We start from the raw sequence: 23,015 nt of genomic DNA, 5'->3' as shown, positions 1-23,015 counted from the left end.
TGCCAATGTTGGCACCACGGCCCTGCGTCAACATATGCAGCATCACCATAAAGTGGCCTGAGAGAACCGTGGCTCCGATGTGGTGGTCCAGCCTGCCTCAGCAACCGCTTCATCACCCAGTTGCACGCACCCAATTTCGGGCATTCAAGGCTCCACCACCTCAGCTGAAGGGAGCTGTCTGTCCTTCCCATCATCTGCTGGTCCTGATGCTCCTGCTCCTCCTCCTAGTCAGTCATTCCGTCAGCAATCGATCACGGAAGCGATTGCCAAGAGACAACAGTATGCGTGCACTCATCCAAAGGCACAGAAGCTAAATGTGCTCCTGGCCAAGTTGAGGGTGCTGCAGTCCCTCCCTTTCCAAGTGGTGGACTCTGCACCTTTAAGAGAACTGATGGCTTGTGCCGAGCTGAGGTGGAGAGTCCCAAGCCATCATTTCTTTGCCAAAAAGGCAGTACCAGCCCTGCACACGTATATAGAACAGAAGGTGGGCCAGTCCTTGAGCCTGTCGATGTCTGCCAAAGTGCACGGCAGCGCCGACGTGTGGAGCTGTAACTATGGTAAAGGACAATTTATGTCCTTTACGGCCCACTGGATGAATGTGGTTCCTGCACAGCCACACCAGCAACTTACCTAGGTGACGCCGCTTCTGCCTCCATGTTCTCACGCCGTTGGTCCTGCGACAATGTCCACCTCTGCCACCTCATCCTCCACCGTGTCCTCAGCCTCCACTGCAGGGACAATTCACATTGCCCCCCCAGCATACCACATATGCAGGGCACGGCAGTGTCACGCTGTTCTGCACCTCGCTAGCCTGGGCGAACTGAGTCACACAGGGGAGGGACTGCTCCGTGTCCTTCATCAAGAAATTGAATACTGGCTTTCTCCGCGACAACTCAAAATCGGAACCATGGTGACTGACAATGGGAAGAACATGGTGTCGATGCTGCGTCAAGAAAGGCTTAGCCATGGGCCCTGCATGGCACACGTGTTCAATCTGGTTGTCAAACGGTGGAAGTCTTCCACCCATCTGAAAGACATCCTAAAAATGGCCAGGAAACTTTGCATGCACTTCAGCCACTCGTACACCACAAAGCACACCCTCCTTGAGCTGCAGTGGCAGAATGGCTTCCCCCAACATAGGCTGATATGCAACGTTTTCACCCGCTGTAATTCCACCCTCCATATGTTGGACCGACTATATAAATAGAGAAAGGCCATAAACGATTTCTTGATTATTCAAGCGGACAGGAGTACTCCCCTGTGTAACTTCGATGTCAGCCAGTGGCAGCTCATGCGTGACACCTGCCGTTTGCTCAGGCACTTTGAGGAGGACACATTATTTGTCAATCTCCAGGACTACGGAAGGAACAACATCATTCCACTGCTTCATGTCTTGGAACAGATGCTGGTAAATCTGGCTGGTCACAGCTGGAGGAGGAGGACATTGGAGCACAAGCAATGTGTAGTGAAATGGGTGGTTTTTATACACAGGAGAGGAGGAGCAGGAGCAGCCAGAGGAGCTACAGGGCACTGAGGAAGATGAGGCAGAGGACCCAGACACACCGTGGCAGCAAGCAGTGGAGATGGAGGCAGGGATTCCCTCCGAGTCACTTGCACAAATGGCCCGATGCATGCTCGCTTGCGTAGTGACAGCATTTGGCAGAGGGATGATTTCTGGCTCTCCACCTTGTTGGACCCTCGCTACCAGTCCAACATGGGGGCCTTTTTTACAGCCACTGAGAGGGAGAAAAACTGAACTACTATAGAGACATCTTATGTAGTCAGTTGGCCGCTCCCTATCTGCACCATCGTCCATCCTCTTGAAGGTCTGATCGGGGGGTCCCTCTGCACTCACGTTCCTCTGCCATGGCTGCTGTGGCAGGGTGGGGGGGTAGGAGCATTCCTACTCCATCAGCAGCTTGAATCTAGAGTCACTGATGAGCGGCTTTCTTCACCCGCCTAGTGAAGAAACTACTCACCAGCAGCAGCATCTAGACCTGGAGCAGGACCTGAACCAGCAGGTGATGGCATACTTGGACAGCACCCTGCCACCCCATATTGAAAATCCGCTAGACTGCTGGGCAGTCAAACTGGATTTGTGGCTGCAACTGGCAGAGTTTGTCCTGGAAAAGCTGTCCTGCCCGGCCAGTATTGTGGCATCAAAGCGGGTGTTTAGTGTGGCGGGGGCCATAGTTACCCCAAGAAGAACTCGCCTGTCCACCCAAAATGTGGAGAGACTGACCTTTGTCAAGATGAATCAGGCGTGGATCAGCCAGGATTTCCACCCACCAATGCCTAATGCATCAGACTAGATCATCCATGGTGCCACACCAACACTTTGACAAAAGAGACTGGTTTCTTCTGGCTACCTGCCTCAGCTACTATTCTGATGCTGCCACCCGCCTGATGCCACACATCTGATGCCAAGTGCTCCTTCTTTCACCCACTGCTATTGCCCACCATCTCCCCACTCTATCATTGTGCCACTCTGTGGCCTCCTGATGCTGCTGCTGCCGCCACCTCCACACTCTGTCATTGTGCCACTCTGTGGCCTCCTGATGCTGCTGCTGCAACGGGCCGCCCCCTGGGGCCCCATTAGAGGGATTGAGTACCCAGCTGTAGGAATGGCCGAGTGGTATAGGGTGGCCTAAAATGTCCCTTCTAATGTAAGTGAGTGTCACGGTGCTCCTACCTGGATACAGTTGGACCCCAGACATTGGCTCCGAAGCAGACAAATAGGGGGGAATAGTTGAGGAATTTGAAGAAATAATTGAGTCCAGACCTTGTGATGAAGCTAAATAGCAGCTTTACTTTGGTAAACTTTCATCTGACACAATCTTCCAACTTTGTCTTAGTCCCAGCAGGCCTTGTCATTAAAGGGATTCTGTCCCCTTTTTTTACCCTATAGAGATGCAGACATGCACGGCTAGATCGCCGCTAGCATGTCCGCAATATACCTGTCCTATATATACCAGGCTGATTTACATATATATAAAATCATTTTTTACACTCAATAAAACCACTCAGAGATATGGAACAGGTATATTGCGGACATGCTAGCGGCTATCTAGCCATGCATGTCCGCATCTCTATAGGGTAAAAAGAGGTGATAGAATCCCTTTAAAACTCTGGCAGGCAAACTTGTCCCTGCTACATCTGTTGCTCTCTGGCTCTGCTGTACTGACAGGCTGACTGTATGGCTCTGCTTCTTCTTTATGCTGCAACTTCTTTTTGTAGTCTGTCTCTTAATTATGCCAGAAACACTCCGTCTGGCTCCTAAAGCTCTAATCTGTGGCCTCCACATCCAGCAGAGCTGAAGGTGCTCTGGCTGGCTTGGCTTGGCCTGGGCACGTCCAGCAGAGACATGCCCAGCACACCCTCCTTCCCCTAGCAGGGGGTAAGCTAGACAGTAAAACTTTCCCCACCCTTCCTGCAGGAAGTAGGACTCGCCCACTCCTCAACAGAGGGGGGTTAGAATAGAATAGAAAGCTCCATACTACCTAACTGTAGCTCTTCCATATTTTCTGCCACCTGCTGGTGTACCAGGCACATTGCATTTGAACATAACAGTTACAAACATTAGAAATGCACAGTGTATAGAACCTGAAATAAATGCCAAGATGACATGATATTAGCATACACAGATAGAAGCAGGGCATAGGAGTTGTAATGCCACTCTGGGGCGTTACACTGCCACCTCCACACTGTCATTGTACCACTCTGTGGCCTCCTCCTGATGCTGCTGCCACCTCAAGATTCTGTCATTGGGCCACTCTGTGATCTCCTCATGCTGCTTCCACCTCACCAATATGTCCTAGGGCCACTCTGTGGACTTCTCACGCTCTTCCCACCCTCCCCACTTCATGACGGGGCCACTATTTTGCCTTTTGTCCTGGCTGACATCATCATTTACTTGACCCTTGACCCTTCTTCTGATCTGTCAGAAGGATAGAAAAATTAGACGCACAACGGATCCTGTCTATGTAACAGCTGTAAGGCCTGTATGACATGGTGCCTATTTTGCATCAGAATTGGCTTATGATTTGGTAGCCAAAAGCAGGAGTGGGTACAAAACACAGAAGACATGCAAATATTCCATTCACGTGTCATCTCTGTCTTGGATCCACTCCTGTTTTTTTTGGCTTCAGCAATACTGATGGATTACTGACCAAATGCTGACCGAGTGAAGGCGGATGCTCCACAGACAGGATGTGTTTTTTGGGGGTTATTGTTCTGAAGGATCAGAGGAAGGGCAAAATAATCGGTGGCATCAACACAAACTTACTGCTGACACTCATTCACAAATGGGAATTTGGTATCTGATATTACTGTAGGGGAAAGCTTGGGATCTAGTGATCACCAGTCAGTGTGGTTTACTATAAGTACAGTGACAGTCACACCACACAAAAACCTGAGTCCCTATCAGATTGGAACAGTTTCATTGGAGTCCGGGAGAAATTGGACTACTTAAAAGTGGCACTATTGAAGGTAACAGAAATAATTGCATTAGGCTTGTCAGTAAAAGCAAAAAAAGGAAGAGACTACTGTGGTACTCAGCAGAAGTGGCCAAAATCATTAAAAACAAAAAGATAGCATTTAGGAATTATAAATAAAAAAAAACGAGGGTGACAGGCAAATTTATAAGATTAGGCAGAGAGAGGCCAAACAAGTTATAAGAGCTTCTAAAGCACAGGAAGAAGAGAAATTTGCTCACTCAGGGAAAAAAGGCGAGAGGGCATTCTTCAGAGACATAAATGAAAAAAAGGAAACTAAAACAAGGAATTACAAAATTAAAAACAAAAAAAGGAAGGTATATGGAAGAAGATAAAAAACTAGCTGACTGCCTCAATGAATACTTCTGTTCCGTTTTTACAAAGGAACATGAAGGAAAAGGACCTCAGTTAGGACAGAAGACTAATTAATCTTTTGATGCATGTGTCTTTACAGAGGAAGAAGTTCTAAGTCAGCTGTCTAAAGTTAATACAAATAAGTCACAGGGGCCTGATGGGATACACCCAAAGCTATTAAAAGAGCTCAGCGGTGAACTAGCAAAACCATTAACAGATTTATTTAACCAATCACTGGCAACAGGAGTCATCCCAGAAGATTGGAAATTAGCAAATGTTGTGCCCATTCACAATAAAGGTAGTAGGGAGGAATCGGGCAACTATAGGCCAGTAAGCCTGACATCAATAGTGGGGAAATTAATGGAAACCATAATTAATGAGAGAATTGTGGAACATCTAAAATCCCATGGATTGAAAGATGAAAAACAGCATGGGTTTACTTCAGGGAGATCATGTCAAACTAATCTTATTGATTTTTTGATTGGGTGTCTAAAATAATAGATGGCGGAGGTGCAGTAGACATCGCTTATCTAGACTTTAGTAAGGCTTTTGATACTGTCCCACATAGAAGGCTTATCAATAAATTGCAGTCTTTGGGCTTGGACTCCCATATTGTTGAATGGATTAGGCAGTGGCTGAGGGACAGGCAACAGAGGGTTGTAGTCAATGGAGTATATTCAGACCATGGTCTTGTTACCAGTGGGGTACCTCAGGGATCTGTTCTGGGACCCATATTGTTTAATATCTTTATCAGCGAAATTGCAGAAGGCCTCGATGGTAAGGTGTGTCTTTTTGCTGATGACACAAAGATTTGTAACAGGGTTGATGTTCCTGGAGGGATACACCAAATGGAAAAGAATTTAGGAAGACTAGAGGAATGGTCAAAAATCTGGCAACTAAAATTTAATGTTGATAAGTGCAAGATAATGCACCGGGGGCGTAAAAACCCAAGAGCAGAATATAAAATCTGTGATACAGTCCTAACCTCAGTATCTGAGGAAAGGGATTTAGGGGTCATTATTTCAGAAGACTTAAACGTAGGCAGACAATGTCATAGAGCAGCAGGAAATGCTAGCAGAATGCATGGGTGTATAGGGAGAGGAATTACCAGTAGAAAGAGGGAGGTGCTCATGCCGCTCTACAGAGCACTAGTGAGACCTCATTTGGAGTATTGTGCGCAGTACTGGAGACCATATCTCCAGAAGGAAATTGATACTTTGGAGAGAGTTCAGAGAAGAGCTACTAAACTAGTACATGGATTGCAGGATAAAACTTACCAGGAAAGATTAAAGGACCTTAACATGTATAGCTTGGAAGAAAGACGAGACAGAGGGGATATGATAGAAACTTTTAAATACATAAAGGGAATCAACAAGGTAAAAGAGGAGAGAATATTTAAAAGAAGAAAAACTGCTACAAGAGGACACAGTTTTAAATTAGAGGGGCAAAGGTTTAAAAGTAATATCAGAAAGTATTACTTTACTGAGAGAGTAGTGGATGCATGGAATAGCCTTCCTGCAGAAGTGGTAGCTGCAAATACAGTGAAGGAGTTTAAGCATGCATGGGATAGGCATAAGGCCATCCTTCATATAAGATAAAGCCAGGGGCTATTCATAGTATTCAGTATATTGGGCAGACTAGATGGGCCAAATGGTTCTTATCTGCCGACACATTCTATGTTTCTATGTTACCCTCTCCACTCTGTCGGGGGGCTCTACTTGTATAAGCGTTTAATAGAACAGGTTCTGTAGAAATCTATGTGGAATCAGTGAATTGGTGTAAAAGAAGTGCGCTCTTTCACTTTATAGTAGGATCTTGGGCCTCTGCACGGTTTTTTATACCTGGAGCTAACATTGTTAGGCTGAGTTCACACTTAAGGTTATTTGGTCAGTTTTGGCCCGTGACTGCCCAAATAAGTGAAGTGTGCAGTGATTCTAAGAGAGACGTCTGTCATCTATATGTCCTACTGACTCACAGTATTGTTTCACTACCACAGCAGACTCCCTATGCGTGTTACTGCAAGGCACAGTGTTCTACACCATATAAAGGCTCTCTGCAGCCAGGAAATAGCCGTTTTTTAACATGATTCACCACGAATAAATTCGGATCGAACCAAATTTTTTTGGAGCATTCGGTGAACCTGCCAAATCGATTTTTTGAGAAATTCGCTCATCTCTAATTATGATAAATGTAAGTTTGAAATGAAAGGGAATGCGTCATCAGAAAATGACCTATTGTTTAAATCATGTTTTACGTTTTTTTTTTGTTATTTTTAGTTTTCCACACAGGTTCCACCAGTCAGAATAGGTGATTTTCAAAGCTTATTTGCTCTCCCCTGAACTCTGCACAGGTCACAGAGCATGCCTAGAAAAATCTCCCATAGAAATCGAGTCAACTCCAGACCATTGCGTCTATGGTCCATGTGGTTGCTGTAAAGCATATCTCTAAAATGCTGTTAAGAACAGCTCAGGCAAGATGGCCGCCCCATAATCATGTTCAGAACATAGAACAAAAATTAATTGTAATCAGAAAATAAAAACAGATTGGAAAAAACGGAAATACCGTATGTCGCTATCCGATTTCAAATGGCAGAATTATTTTTTTATCATTTCACATTTTTATTTTTGACTCTCCTAGATGGCCAAATACAGACAAATGCAAATGAGAAAAAAAAATCTAAAAATATTTGGATCTTTTATTAAGAAAAAGATTTTAAAGGACATTTATTAAGACAGGCGTTTTGTATGCAGGTCTTGATTCCCCTTATGCTGCTGGAGGATGGGCCAAATTTCTGCAGAGGCGCATGCCTCTCCTATATTTGGGGCATCTTTCCGCCGTACTGTGAGACACACTTAAATCTATGGTAGCCTCCTAGTAGCTGTAGACTTTAGTCTTTCTTAACTCCAGAAAACTGGCATTAAGAAAGACAAATGTTGCACATTTTGCTGCACTAATGGCGTGTGAAAAAATGTGCGACCTATATATGCGACAAAAATGGTGTAAATAGGTTAGTAAATTTCCCCTTTGGGTTTATCACCATTAAAGGAGTTCTGCAGGCCATATACTGTATAGACAAATAAGTCACAGGGGCCTGATGAGATACACCCAAAATTATTAAAAGAGCTTAGTGGTGAGCTGGCAAAACCGTTAACAGATTTATTTAACCAATCATTAGTAACAGAAGTCGTCCCGGAAGATTGGAAATTGGCAAATGTCGTGCCCATTCACAAGAAAGGTAGTAGGGAGGAATCGAGCAACTATAGACCAGTGAGTCTGACATCAATAGTAGGCAAATTAATGGAAACCCTATTAAAGGATAGGATTGTGGAACATCTAAAATCCCATGGATTGCAAGATGAAAAACAACATGGGTTTACTTCAGGGAGATCATGTCAAACAAATCTTATAGATTTTTTTGACTGGGTGACTAAAATAATAGACGATGGAGGTGCAGTAGACATCGCATATCTAGATTTTAGTAAGGCTTTTGACACTGTTCCACATAGAAGACTTATCAATAAACTGCAGTCATTGAGCATGGACTCCCATATTGTTGAGTGGATTAGGCAGTGGCTGAGTGACAGACAGCAGAGGGTTGTAGTCAATGGAGAACATTCAAAACAAGGTCATGTTACCAGTGGGGTTCCACAGGGATCTGTACTGGGACCAATTTTGTTTAATATCTTTATAAGTGATATTGCAAAAGGCCTCGATGGTAAGGTTTGTCTTTTTGCCGATGACACAAAGATATGTAACAGGGTTGATGTTCCTCGAGGGAAACGCCAAATGGAAAAGGATTTAGGAAAACTAGAAGAATGGTCAGAACTCTGGCAACTGAAATTTAATGTGGATAAGTGCAAGATAATGCACCTGGGGCGTAAAAACCCAAGGGCAGAATATAGAATATTTGACACAGTCCTGACCTCAGTATCTGAGGAAAGGGATTTAGGAGTAATTATTTCAGAAGACTTAAAGGTGGGAAGACAATGTAATAGGGCAGCACGAAATGCCAGCAGAATGCTTGGATGTATAGGGAGAGGTATATGCAGTAGAAAGAGTGAAGTGCTTATGCCGCTGTACAGAACACTGGTGAGACCTCACTTGGAGTATTGTGCGCAGTACTGGAGGCCATATCTCCAGAAGGATATAGATACTCTAGAAAGAGTTCAGAGAAGAGCTACTAAACTAGTACATGGATTGCAGGATAAAACTTACCAGGAAAGGTTAAAGGACCTTAATATGTATAGCTTGGAAGAAAGAAGAGACAGAGGGGATATGATAGAAACTTTTAAATATATAAAGGGAATCAACTCGGTAAAGGAGGAGAGCATATTTAAAAGAAGAAAAACTACCACAAGAGGACACAGTTTTAAATTAGAGGGGCAAAGGTTTAAAAGTAATATAAGGAAGTATTACTTTACTGAGAGAGTAGTGAATGCATGGAATAGCCTTCCTGCAGAAGTGGTAGCTGCAAATACAGTGAAGGAGTTTAGGCATGCATGGGATAGGCATAAGGCTATCCTTCATATAAGATAGGGCCAGGGACTATTAATAGGATTCAGATATATTGGGCAGACTAGATGGGCCAAATGGTTCTTATCTGCCGACACATTCTATGTTTCTATGTTTGTTATCCTATCGTCAGGATGGGTCATCAATATCTGATCGGCAGGGGTCTGACATGCGGCACCCCTGCCGATCAGCTGTTTGAAGAGGAGACGGCTCTTCATGTGAGCGCTACTTCTTCTTCATTACACTGCCCTTTGTCTCAGAGGTTTCATTGGCGCAGTGTAATGACAAGTACTCGCTCTATTCATGGAGCGAGTACTTTACACTACGCCAACGCTCCACAGGAGACAATGTGTAGTGCAATAAAGAGGAAGCAGTGCTCACATGGAACGCCGTCTCCTCTTCAAACAGCTGATCGGATATTGATGACCTATCCTGAGGATCGGCCATTAATCTATATGGCCTGCACAACCCCTTTAAGCGTAAAGAAATGTATTTATTTTTGACCTGCCTATAGTCTAGATTATTGCAGTGTGTCCATTCAGCACTTATCATCTGAATATCTAAAGGTAAGTCTGTGTTCACATCAGGTTTTGTCTTATGTTTTAACGTTAAATGGAATGCCTCCGTCGGAAGCCATACAGAGTCATCTGTCACCATAGGATTCTTTTTAAAAAAAAAGCGCATCCATTTAACGTACAGTATATGTTTTTCGCTGGACTCTACAGAATGGAAAAGCTTTTGCATCCTTTTTTTTCTCAACTTACCGGTATATTTTAAACATGGGACAAAAACGTGATGTGAACACAGCCTTATCCCTTTCCAGCTCCAGCTGGTGTATAACAATCACTCTCACCATCCATTACTTAGCGCATATTTAGTCTCATGGTTACAATACCTTTGCAGTTACATTAAACTTGTGTTCATCTCAGTCTTGGGGCTCGTTCACACAACTGTATGTCTTTTTCAGTGTTTTGCAGGCCGTTTTTCCCGGATTTATTTTTTTCAGTAGTGTTTCCGGTTCCATTCCATTTTTCCGTTCCGTTTTTCCATATGGCATATACAGTATACAGTAATTACATAGAAAACATTGGGCTGGGCATAAAATTTTCAATAGATGGTTCTGCAAAAACGGAACGGATACGGAAGACATATGGAGAACATTCCGTATGTGTTCCGTTTTTTTTGCGGACCCATTGACTTGAATGGAGCCATGGACGTGATTTGCGGACAATAATAGGACATGTTCTATCTTTCAACGGAACGGAAAAACTAAATTACGGAAACGGAATGCATACGGAATACATTCCGTTTTATTTGCAGAACAATTGAGATGAATGGTTCCGTATATAGACCATATATGGAACGCTAAAAACGGCCTGTATACGGAACGCAAAAAACATTCGTTTGAACGAGCCCTTATACTTATGTCACCATGGGAAGTAAATGGGGAAAATTATATCGAAAAATTTATTTTTTTGTTATCCAAGGGAATACAAAAACTCTACATTTAGTTTTGCACTAAATAATATTTTTAATATAATATCAGTAAAAGTTTATAAATATTTGAGCAGCACAAATGGTTGCTCTAAGTCAATAATATTTGTGTACAGAAATTGTGGAAATTTAGGTTGAAGAACAGGATGTTAACGATTCCATGTAGTAGTCAATGTCAACTCTATAGAGACTCAAAGGTCCACATTGTGCCATATGACACACTTGTATGTGGATAGAAAGCAGCATGTCTTCTCAATACCAAAAAAGGGTGCCAAGGGCAGTTCAGATTTTACTTACCAATTTGTGCCCAACTGGCGACCAAGATATGTGCTGGATGTTATGAGGTAGTTCATTTGTGCTTAGAAATACTCTGCAAAATACATTAAATTGTGTCACTGTCAAATATAGAAATATAGAATATTACTAGAGAGTAAGAAGACATCAATGCTGACCTATTTTCTATATCATAAATGCGGTATGTTGCCGTATACGAGTATCTCCATTGCTGAAAAGACATTATAAGGAAACCATAATTATTATATGTCAGTAATAACTTTACTACTACATTACAAAGAGGAAAGACACATTTATTTAGGGTTATTGTACTGCACTTCTCCAATTACATTTCTTTTTAAGACTTATTGTCTCTCCAAGACTAGGAACTCCTTTTCAGCCAGCACCAAGCTCCCTTCTCCTCCACTTTCAATCCCTGTTGGATCGAAAGTGTGACATGGACCCGGAAAGTCAGTGACTTGGCGAGACTTTTTTTTTAAACTCTTACACCCTGTTTTGTCATCTGAAAAGGGGTTCTCAGTCTCTGAGAACTCCCTTGAATCAGCTTCTAAAAGATTTCCCTTATTTAGGGTTGATCTCCCATCCCCACACAAATAATACAAACCTGGGAGAAAGTCTTAATGCATTTTCCCTTTATAGCAGTGACACCTAACACATTTACCATGGAAAACCCCTAAAAGTTCTTTTCATCTTGTTGACCGCTACCTCAAAAAAGCCTAGAGTGGGCAATACATTCATCATTCTCATCTAGTGCTACAGACTGGAGGAAATTTGTTCACTACATTGCCCTTCTACTGAGAAATTTTGGGCATGCTGATCATTTAGCCATCCCTACTGTTAGTATGAAAGCCCTTCATGCTGGTATCTTCTTTGATGCTCCAGACCAGGTTCCACAGACCATTGGAGATACATCTTAGATCAGGTAAATTGCATTGTATTTGGATGAAGCTTATGTCTGCAATCCAATTGATTATTCTATGTAGAACACCAACACATTTCAAAGAGTCCAACCAAAAATGACTTTCAGTTATGGAGGATGCATTCGGTCAATTGCAATGGCTGCATTTTAGGATCCATATTACAGAAGCAACACCTGGGATTTATGAACCTTGTCTGAACTTAGATCACCATAGAACATTATGTTAACACACTACATTCACATCTCTGTTGCAGATTCCATCAAATTTACCAGGGCAGCATTTCCTGTGAAATTATGGACCCGATGGTAAAACCCATTATAAATCACCATTGTTTTCAGTCATATGATGGATCAGGGGCGTAACTACCATAGTGGCGGACCATGCGACTGTTATGGGGCCCTGGGCAAGATGGGGCCCAGTTGGGATCACCCCCTCTTCTACTGGGGGGGGGGGAAGGGGAACTTGGTCAGGACTCTACCCTCTAAAGGAAGAACTTTTAGCAAATGAGGCAGTGGAAAAATGGCCCACGGGTCATTGAAAAGGGTTTAGGCAGAAACCCTTCTGTCGTGTGCGGGGGGGCCTGGTTTAATCCTTGCTATGGGGCCCTTACTTTTCTATGTACGCCACTGTGATCTATCACATCACTGAATTCTTTTTTTTAAGAACCTATGACAGAAGAGAAAAAAAAACTGAATTCTTAACCCAGGTGTGGATCCAGCCTAAGTTGGGCCATGAGAGGTCTGTAGGCAGCCTAAGTGAAATATGGCAGAAGACCACATTAGACGAAGTCTATGAGCTTGTACTACTACCAATTTATTGAAGCTAAGGGCTACAGCTTATTAGTGAACACTAGGTCTGTCAGAGACTTCAGCCATTGTAAATCTTTGACACAGCATCCTACAGTAATTTTGATAACAGACAGTAGATGAAAGTTATTAAACCAGATGATTTTGGTGAGATTGACTGACAATCAAAGGTATATAGGGGCGGGGGGGGGGGGGGGGCTCATGATTCTTCGTCAATGTCAGATTAGGGAAAAAGAATCAGGCATATTGGATTTCAACACCCCTGATCATTTATCTGTCAGCTATATTTCCCTTTCCCAATTAAAAAAATATGAGCAGTCAACAAACGTGGTGGTGTTGGGAAAAATATCGACCATTGACGTTAGTACCTTCAATAAGTGCTGTCAAAGGAATAATAAAAAAATTTGGGATAATTTTCCACTGGATTGGTTCAGTATTACACACGTCACTTGAATCGTGGGCCATATACACACGCAACTATACAAGTGTTAACAACACATTTCAATTACATTAGTTGAGAACATCTCTGGCTAAACTCCTGTAAGGACTCCACCTATGCTCTGCTGACAGCAAATCCATTGTGGGCCAGAGGTTACTCCTCTCATAAAATGCATCACAGACCTACATGACACACGCTGAGATGAGGTCATTTCACCTTTCTGTACTTTTTATGTGGAACTATTTTATTACAAATTTTAGAGGTAACCAACTCTTTCCCTGAGTTTGTAGACTTAGATTTATGCTAACTTTAATTTACATGTGTATATTAGCTGTGATTGAAAACTGTTGAGTAACATTGTATTGTCTGCAACACACACACTGGCTCACACTTATTCACATAGTCTAACAGAAATATTGTACGCAATGTCACCTGCACTCCAAGTATTAAGTGGTGCCAGGCGGAGGGATTGTGAGGCCAAACAATCAAAATAGAATATACCACGGCACTCAGTGGTAGCTTGCCTCAATAAATTCTCTTTATTTTACAGACAATCCAGTTAGGCCCAGGATATTGCAGATACCGTATTTTTCGCCCCATAAGACGCACTTTTTCCCCCCCAAAAGTGGGGGGAAATGCCCCTGCCTCTTATAGGGCGAATGCTGCCATTTTACATCGCAGATTGCGATGTATCAGCGGGGAGGAAGGAGGGGCTGGAGTTCGGGAACTTGCGGCGGGGCCCGGTGCAGTCACTGTACTCTTACACCGGGCCCCGCCGCTCACAGCAGTATTTCTAGTAATCACTAATCTGGTAACAGTAATCCTTAACCTCTTAATAAATTTAACTAAAGTTGCACTCTCCCCTGTATCAGCACTTACTAACAAGCATCTGGATCAGGCAGAGTGTCTGGCAGCGTTACATCACTCACTGACGTCGCGCGCCTGCTCCTCCCACTTTATGAACAAAGCAGGTGGAGCAGGCGCGCGACGTCAGTGAGTGACGTATCGCTGCCAGCCGCTCTGCCTGGTCCGGATGCTTGTTAGTAAGTGCTGATACAGGGGAGAGTGCAACTTTAGTTAAATTTATTAAGAGGTTAAGGATTACTGTTACTAGAGTAGTGATTACTAGAAATACAGCTGTGAGCGGCGGGGGGACACTGTTATGGGGGGGGGGGGTCTGTGGATGACACATATATAGCACTGTCATCCACAGATCTCCCCCATAACAGTGTCATCCACAGATCCTCCACCCCATAATAGTGCCATCTACAGATCCCCCACCCCATAATAGTGCCATCCACAGATCCCCCACCCCATAACAGTGCCATTCACAGATCCTCCACCCCATAATAGTGCCATCCACAGATCCCCCACCCCATAACAGTGCCATCCACAGATCCTCCACCCCATAATAGTGCCATCTACAGATCCCCCACCCCATAATAGTGCCATCCACAGATCCCCCACCCCATAACAGTGCCATCCACAGATCCTCCACCCCATAATAGTGCCATCCACAGATCCCCCACCCCATAACAGTGCCATCCACAGATCCTCCACCCCATAACAGTGCCATCCACAGATCCCCCACCCCATAACAGTGCCATTCACAGATGCCCCTCCCCATAAAAGTGCCATCCACAGATGCCCCTCCCCATAAAAGTGCCAACGACAGATCCCCCCATTGCCATCCACAGATCCCCCACATAACAGTGCCATCCACAGATCCCCCCATAACAGCGCCATCCACAGATCCCCCAATAACAGCGCCATCCACAGATCCCCCCATAACAGCTCCATGCACAGATCCCCTCCATAACAGTGCGTCATCCACAGATGCCCCATAATAGTGTCATGCACAGACCACCATTAGTTCAAAACCCACCAAAAGCACACCTTTTGGGGAATTTTTTTTTTTTTTCTTATTTTCCTCCTCAAAAACGTAGGTGCGTCTTATGGGCCGGTGTGTCTTATAGGGCGAAAAATACGGTAATAATAGTATGTAGCCACTCATGAATAAAGGATGTTTCAGTCTTAGACGACCTTCCTCGGCAACATGAGTCTGTGGATAGAGTGAAGAAGTCATGGAAATACTGGTCCATCTTCTATTTTGACTGTCTAAAAGCAAGACAGTATAAACTTAGACAGAAAGTCTTAAAGGGGATGCCTACCTTTTACTAAGTGATGGCCTATCCTCCAGACAGGCCATCATGGCTGGAAATCGGTGCCAGGGTTACACAGTATCATCCACCTCGTAGTAGAGGGAGCTCATTACTACAGCCCTGCTCTCACTGAAGTCAAGCTTCACAGTTAACAGAGATGTGTAGTTGTGGAGCTAACACCCAAACAGCTTATCGGTGGGAGTGTGGGGTGCCAGACACCCACTAATCAGCTAGTGATGGCTTATCCTGAGGATAGGCCATTAGTAAAAGCTGGACAATCACTGTTAAGTGCACTAGAATTATCACTTTGGTTGATAAATCTGGTGACATATAGACTGTCTAGTCTTACTTTAAATCACCTATTTGTTGGTTTAGTTTACCAAAAAATGCACCAGAATTTCTACCCTTTTTGGTGCACAGTGCCATATGTATGCCCCAGCTTTTTCCCATAAACATAGAAACATAGAATGTGTCGGCAGATAAGAACCATTTGGCCCATCTAGTCTGCCCAATATACTGGATAGGCCCTGGCCCTATCTTATATGAAGGATGGCCTTATGCCTATCCCATGCATGCTTAAACTCCTTCACCGTATTTGCAGCTACCACTTCTGCAGGAAGGCTATTCCATGCAACCACTACTCTCTCAGTAAAGTAATACTTCCTGATATTACTTTTAAACCTTTGCCCCTCTAATTTAAAACTATGTCCTCTTGTAGCAGTTTTTCTTCTTTTAAATATTCTCTCCTCTTTTACCTTGTTGATTCCCTTCATTTATTTAAAAGTTTCTATCATATCCCCTCTGTCTCGTCTTTCTTCCAAGCTATACATGTTAAGGTCCTTTAATCTTTCCTGGTAAGTTTTATCCTGCAATCCATGTACCAGTTTAGTAGCTCTTCTCTGAACTCTCTCCAAAGTATCAATATCCTTCTGGAGAAATGCTCTCCAGTACTGAGCACAATACTCCAAATGAAGTCTCACTAGTGCTCTGTAGAGCGGCATGAGCATCTCCCTCTTTCTACTGGTAATTCCTCTCCCTATACACCCAAGCATTCTGCTAGCATTTCCTGCTGCTCTATGACATTGTCTGCCTACCTTTAAGTCTTCTGAAATAATGACCCCTAAATCCCTTTCCTCAGATACTGAGGTTAGGACTGTATCACTGATTTTATATTCTGCTCTTTGGTTTTTACGCCCTAGGTGCATTATCTTACACTTATCAACATTAAATTTTAGTTGCCAGATTTTTGACCATTCCTTTAGTTTTCCGAAATCCTTTTCCATTTGGTGTATCCCTCCAGGATACATTTGGTGTATCCCTCCAGGAACACACCTTACCATCGAGGCCTTCTGCAATTTCGCTGATAAAGATATTAAACAATATGGGTCCCAGAACAGATCCCTGAGGTACCCCACTAGTAACAAGACCTTGGTCTGAATATACTCCATTGACTACAACCCTCTGTTGCCTATCCCTCAGCCACTGCCTAATCCATTCAACAATATGGGAGTCCAAGCCCAAAGACTGCAATTTATTGATAATCCTTCTATGTGGGACAGTATCAAAAGCCTTACTAAAGTCTAGATAAGCGATGTCTACTGCACCTCCTCCATCTATTATTTTAGTCACCCAATCAAAAAAATCTATAAGATTAGTTTGACATGATCTCCCTGAAGTAAACCCATGCTGTTTTTCATCTTTCAATCCATGGGATTTTAGATGTTCTACAATCCTCTCCTTAAGTATGGTTTCCATTAATTTCCCCACTATTGATGTCAGGCTTACTGGCCTATAGTTGCCCGATTCCTCCCTACTACCTTTCTTGTGAATGGGCATAACATTTGCTAATTTCCAATCTTCTGGGACGACTCCTGTTGCCAGTGATTGGTTAAATAAATCTGTTAATGGTTTTGCTAGTTCACCGCTGAGCTCTTTTAATAGCTTTGGGTGTATTCCATCAGGCCCCTGTGACTTATTTGTATTAATTTTAGACAGCTGACTTAGAACCTCTTCCTCTGTAAAGACACATGCATCAAAAGATTCATTAGTCTTCTTTCCTAACTGAGGTCCTTTTCCTTCATTTTCCTTTGTAATAACTGAACAGAAGTATTCATTGAGGCAGTCAGCTAGTTCTTTATCTTCTTCCATATACCTTCCTTCTTTTGTTTTTAATTTGGTAATTCCTTATTTTAGTTTCCTTTTTTCATTTATGTATCTGAAGAATGCCTTATCGCCTTTTTACCCTGACTGAGCTAATTTCTCTTCTGCCTATGCTTTAGAAGCTGTTATAACTTGTTTGGCCTCTCTCTGCCTAATCTTATAAATTTGCCTGTCATCCTCGTTTTTTTTTTTATATATAATTCCTAAATGCTATCTTTTTGTTTTTAATGATTTTGGCCACTTCTGCTGAGTACCACAGTGGTCTCTTCCTTTTTTTGCTTTTACCGACAAGCCTAATGCAATTTTCTATTGCCTTCAATAGTGCCACTTTTAAGTAGTCCCATTTCTCCTGGACTCCAATGAAACTGTTCCAATCTGATAGGGACTCGCATACCACTAATCTAATTTTAGAAAAGTCAGTTTTTCAAGAATCTTTTTGTGTGGTGCGACTCAGTCACTGTACTTATAGTAAACCACACTGACTGGTGATCACTAGATCCCAAGCTTTCCCCTACAGTAATATCATATACCAAATTCCCATTTGTGAATACTGAATCTAAAATGGCCTCCTTCCGGGTTGGCTCCTCAACTACTTGCTGTAGAGATAATCCCAGTAGGGAATTTAGAATATCTGTACTCCTGGCAGAACTAACTATTTTGGTTTTCCAGTTTACATCAGGAAGATTGAAGTCTCCCATAATGATAACTTCCCCCTTCAATGTCATTTTAGCTATTTCCTCAACTAGTAGATCATCTAATTCTTTGACTTGGCTAGGTGGTCTATATATCACACCTACACGAGTTACCTGATGATTATCAAGCTGCAAGGTAACCCAAACTGACTCTAAATTGTTCTCGCTAACTTGTATCAAATAAGATTTTATGCTATCTTTCACATACAGGGCCACCCCTCCCCCTTCTTGCCTTCTCTGTCTTTCCTGTATAGAGAGAACCCTGGTATTGTTATATCCCAGTCATTACTCCCCTTGAACCACGTCTCAGTAACAGCCACTACATCTATATTCTCAGATGCCATTATAGCCTCAAGTTCATTGATCTTATTCCCTAAACTGCGAGCATTTCTAGACAAGAATCTGAGCTTTTCATTTCTTAACCTTTGTGCTACTGGCATCTTCTGGCATTGTTCCGGGGGGCAGTTGGACTGCTGGATTATCACTCTTTTGCCCCCCTTTCCTAGTTTAAATGCTCCTTAGCAAATACTTGGAACTGTTCACCGAGGACATTCGTTCCCTTGAGAGAAAGATGCAAACCATCTTTCTTGCACAGTTCTTTTCCATTCCAACAAGAGCTAACATGAGACACAAAGCCAAACCCTTGGTTCAGACACCATTCACCAAGCCATACATTGAATTTCTTAATGCGCATCTTCCTGTCATGCTGAAGGTTATGCACAGGCAAAACTGCAGAGAATGAAACAGTTGATGCAACCTCCCGTATATCCTTTCCAAGTGTGTGAAAAGCTTCTTTCACCTTTGAAACCTCATTGCAAGTCAGATCGTTTGTCCCAAGATGGACAATAACATCCACTTCCCTTTCCTGCTTTGCTTGCCTAAAAATATTAAAGATCCGTCGTCTATCCCTGCTAGCGGTAGCACCAGGGAGACATCTCACAACACCATTCTCCCTAAACTTCACACCTCTTATGATGGAATCGCCCACCAACAGCTGCTTACTATCAATCCTCACCTTCTCCTTTTTGTCTTTGGCTGCAGTCTTGCATACTTTTGGCATGGGAGATGATTGATAGTGCTTGAGCCATCCTCCATGTTGCTCTTGGACTTTGAAAGTGCTGCAAATGAATTATGGAGAGCCACAAACTGTGGGACATGTCTTCTATCCACAACTCTCAGTCTACCAGAACCTACAGTAACCCATCTTCCATTTCTAGGGGGCCACACAACTTTCCATTATGCCATTCCCCTTGGCAGACGAGTCACAAAAAGTGTCTAAAAGTGTTGCAAAAACAAATGCACCAGTTTTTAGTGCAAGTTGTGCCAAAATTCTGGCACACATTGATTAGTAAATCACTTCCATTGTGGGCAAGAGTGGACTTGCATTAAGTTCATGTGACTCTTACCAATTACTATACCCATGACACTTGGTTTGGGTTATTAATTTTCATAACGCTTGCAGAATTGTAAACAAATTATATACTTGCTGGACATTTCTCCCTTTGCATTGTCCCTTAATATTCATTTTTCATGTTTTTGCTGGCTCTACACTTAGATATTAAGGATTGTTATAAATTACTCTCGCCATGGGCTCCTGAAGCCCTGGATTAATTCCAGAATGATTAGTCCACTGCTGATCATTCACTATAGGAGCTAACCAAAAGTCATTTTGCTATTGTCATTTGTTAGAAGCCACATGTTTTTTTTGCCCTGCACTTAGTTGGCCGCCATTTATGTGCTCAAGTCCAAGATATAACATCTTGTAAAGACTATGAACATAGTCTCTAAAAATTTATCTCTGAAAAAGAGAGGTTAATTGCAGCTAGTGTTGAGTGAAGCGAAGCAATCAAAGTGGAATTCGGTCCAAAGTTAAGGAAAACCTTGATTTGCAACAAATCCAAATTTCCTCACGCGTCGTTGTAATAAATCAGGTTTTCCTAAAATGACGGCTGCACTGTTACAAAGGGAAACTAAGTGTAGAGGAGACAAGCCCGATAACGCAAGATCACCCATAATGCTGTGCAGCCAGCAAATCCACAGATAGCCATCCCCTGTGATGACACAGCCCTATAAAACTCTTATCCTACGTGGTCTCCACCATTGTCCTGTGAGCTGAGCATAGGGAGGTGCCATGGCAAGCGTTCATGCACTAGGGACAGTGTTGCTAAAAATGATTAATAGAAGAATATTGGAGAAGGGAGAGTCAGCAAGATGCAAAGAGAGGAGGAGCTGGATGTTCCTGATGACATAGTCTCATCGATATTAAATGTGGAAAAGGAGGAAAAGCAGATGGCAGAAGAAGGACTCCCACCTGTAGGGCAGGAGAGCACTGGGGTTGGAAAAGTGGGTACAGCCCCTGTTTAAAGGTGCATTAAATGTGCCATGCGGCCATTGACAATGAATACCAACTACATAGTGTGGTCTTCACTATTAAATGAAAGGCAGCTGTGGGCTAATTGGCCACACGGTTCTTCACCGCAGCATGGCTGAAAACCGCCCGCAGCACTGCCACTCCGTGTGGCCATACACTAAGGTAAAATGGCCTGGGTATACCTGATTTATAACAATTTGTGACAAATTAATTCGTAACTAGGGATAAGCGAACCCGGGTTCGGGTTCGGTGTTCGGCACTTTCTTGGCGCTTTTTGAAAGGCTGCAAAGCAGCCAATCATCAAGCGTCATACTACTTGCCCCAAGAGGCCATCACAGCCATGCCTACTATTGGCATGGCTGTGATTGGCCAGTGCAGCATGTGACCCAGCCTCTATTTAAGCTGGAGTCACGTAGCGCCGCACGTCACTCTGCTATGATCAGTATAGGGAGAGGCTGCAGCTGCGACGTTAGGGCGAGATTAGGCAGATTAACTCCTCCAAAAGACTTCATTCTGTGATCGATCTGCAGCTGTGGATCATTGAAGTGCTATTATTGACTTGCTCACTTTTTTGAGGCTGCCCAGAGCGTTTTTAGATCACTTTTTTTCTGGGGTGATCGGCGGCCATTTTGTGACTTGTGGTGCGCCAGCACAAGCTATCACCAAGTGTATTTAACCATCGATAGTGTGGTTATTTTGTGCTATATCCTACATCAGCTGCAGGCTGAGCCTGTGTCACCGATGTGCATTTAACCATCAACAGTCTGGTTATTTTTTGGCCATATACTACATCAGCTGCAGGCTGAGCCTGTGTCACCGAAGTGCTTTTAACCATCGACAGTCTGATTATTTTTTGGCCATATACTACATCTGGTGCAGGCTGAGCCTGTGTCACCCAAGTGCATTTAACCATCAACAGTGTGGTTATTTTTTGGCCATATATTACATCAGGGGCAAGTTGAGCCTGTCACCCAGCGCCTAAAAAATAGACCTGACATTTCTATTCAACCAAATCTGTACTGTTTTAGCTAGTCAAGTTATTTGTAGTGACCGTAAAAGCACACTTTTTTTTCTGGGTTGAAAAACCATTCCCAAATTTGCCATTCTCAAAATAACTAGTTTCTGGTATTTGAGGCCTACTTGAAATCTATCCCAAAAAGAATATCTTACATTGAAGCTAGTGATAGTGTCATTCAGAAAAACCTAAGACACACGCTAGCGTGCAGATAGAAGTCTGATTCTGTGATTAAACCTATACCTGTCACACAGCGCAAAAAAAAACAGGCCTTACATCTCTATTTAACCAAATCTCTACTGTTTTAGCTGGTCAAGTTATTTGTACTGACCGTAAAAGCACACTTTTTTTTCTGGGTTGAAAAACCATTCCCAAATTTGCCATTCTCAAAATAACTAGTTTCTGGTATTTGAGGCCTACTTAAAATCTATCCCAAAAAGAATATCTTACATTGAAGCTAGTGATAGTGTCATTCAGAAAAACCTAAGACACACGCTAGCGTGCTGATAGAAATCTGATTCTGTGATTAAACCTATACCTGTCACACAGTGCAAAAAAAAACAGGCCTCACATCTCTATTTAACCAAATCTTTACTGTTTTAGCTGGTCAAGTTATTTGTAGTGACCGTAAAAGCACACTTTTTTTTCTGGGTTGAAAAACCATTCCCAAATTTGCCATTCTCAAAATAACTAGTTTCTGGTATTTGAGGCCTACTAAAATCTATCCCAAAAAGAATATCTTACATTGAAGCTAGTGATAGTGTCATTCAGAAAAACCTAAGACACACGCTAGCGTGCTGATAGAAATCTGATTCTGTGATTAAACCTATACCTGTCACACAGTGCAAAAAAAAACAGGCCTCACATCTCTATTTAACCAAATCTCTACTGTTTTAGCTGGTCAAGTTATTTGTAGTGACCGTAAAAGCACACTTTTTTTTCTGGGTTGAAAAACCATTCCCAAATTTGCCATTCTCAAAATTGTGGTGAACGGGAACAATGAGGAAAACATCTAATAAGGGACGCGGACGTGGACATGGTCGTGGTGGTGTTAGTGGACCCTCTGGTGCTGGGAGAGGACGTGGCCGTTCTGCCACAGCCACACGTCCTAGTGAACCAACTACCTCCGGTCCCAGTAGCCAGCAGAATTTACAGCGATATTTGGTGGGGCCCAATGCCGTTCTAAGGATGGTAAGGCCTGAGCAGGTGCAGGCATTAGTCAATTGGGTGGCCGACAGTGGATCCAGCACGTTCACATTATCTCCCACCCAGTCTTCTGCAGAAAGCGCACAGATGGCGCATG

At 43.0% G+C, this 23,015-nt stretch overlaps 1 protein-coding gene across 1 annotated transcript in view; it reads right to left on the bottom strand.

Moving 5' to 3' along the window:
• The window catches only part of LOC121007728 (prolyl endopeptidase FAP-like), a 154,594-nt gene that overhangs the window by 75,914 nt on the left and 55,665 nt on the right, over positions 1–23,015 (bottom strand). The window contains exons 6-7 of the mRNA XM_040439869.1: positions 11,306–11,358; positions 11,151–11,223 (exon numbers count right to left, since the gene is read on the bottom strand). Of these exons, the coding sequence (XP_040295803.1) occupies positions 11,151–11,223; positions 11,306–11,358 (126 nt within the window). The remainder of the gene's footprint in view (positions 1–11,150; positions 11,224–11,305; positions 11,359–23,015) is intronic.

Source organism: Bufo bufo, chromosome 7 (assembly GCF_905171765.1).
Source record: "Bufo bufo chromosome 7, aBufBuf1.1, whole genome shotgun sequence".
Classification (NCBI taxonomy): domain Eukaryota; kingdom Metazoa; phylum Chordata; class Amphibia; order Anura; family Bufonidae; genus Bufo; species Bufo bufo.
The sequence above is the reverse complement of the archived record's forward strand: the minus strand, read 5'-3'. Positions and strand labels throughout refer to the sequence as shown.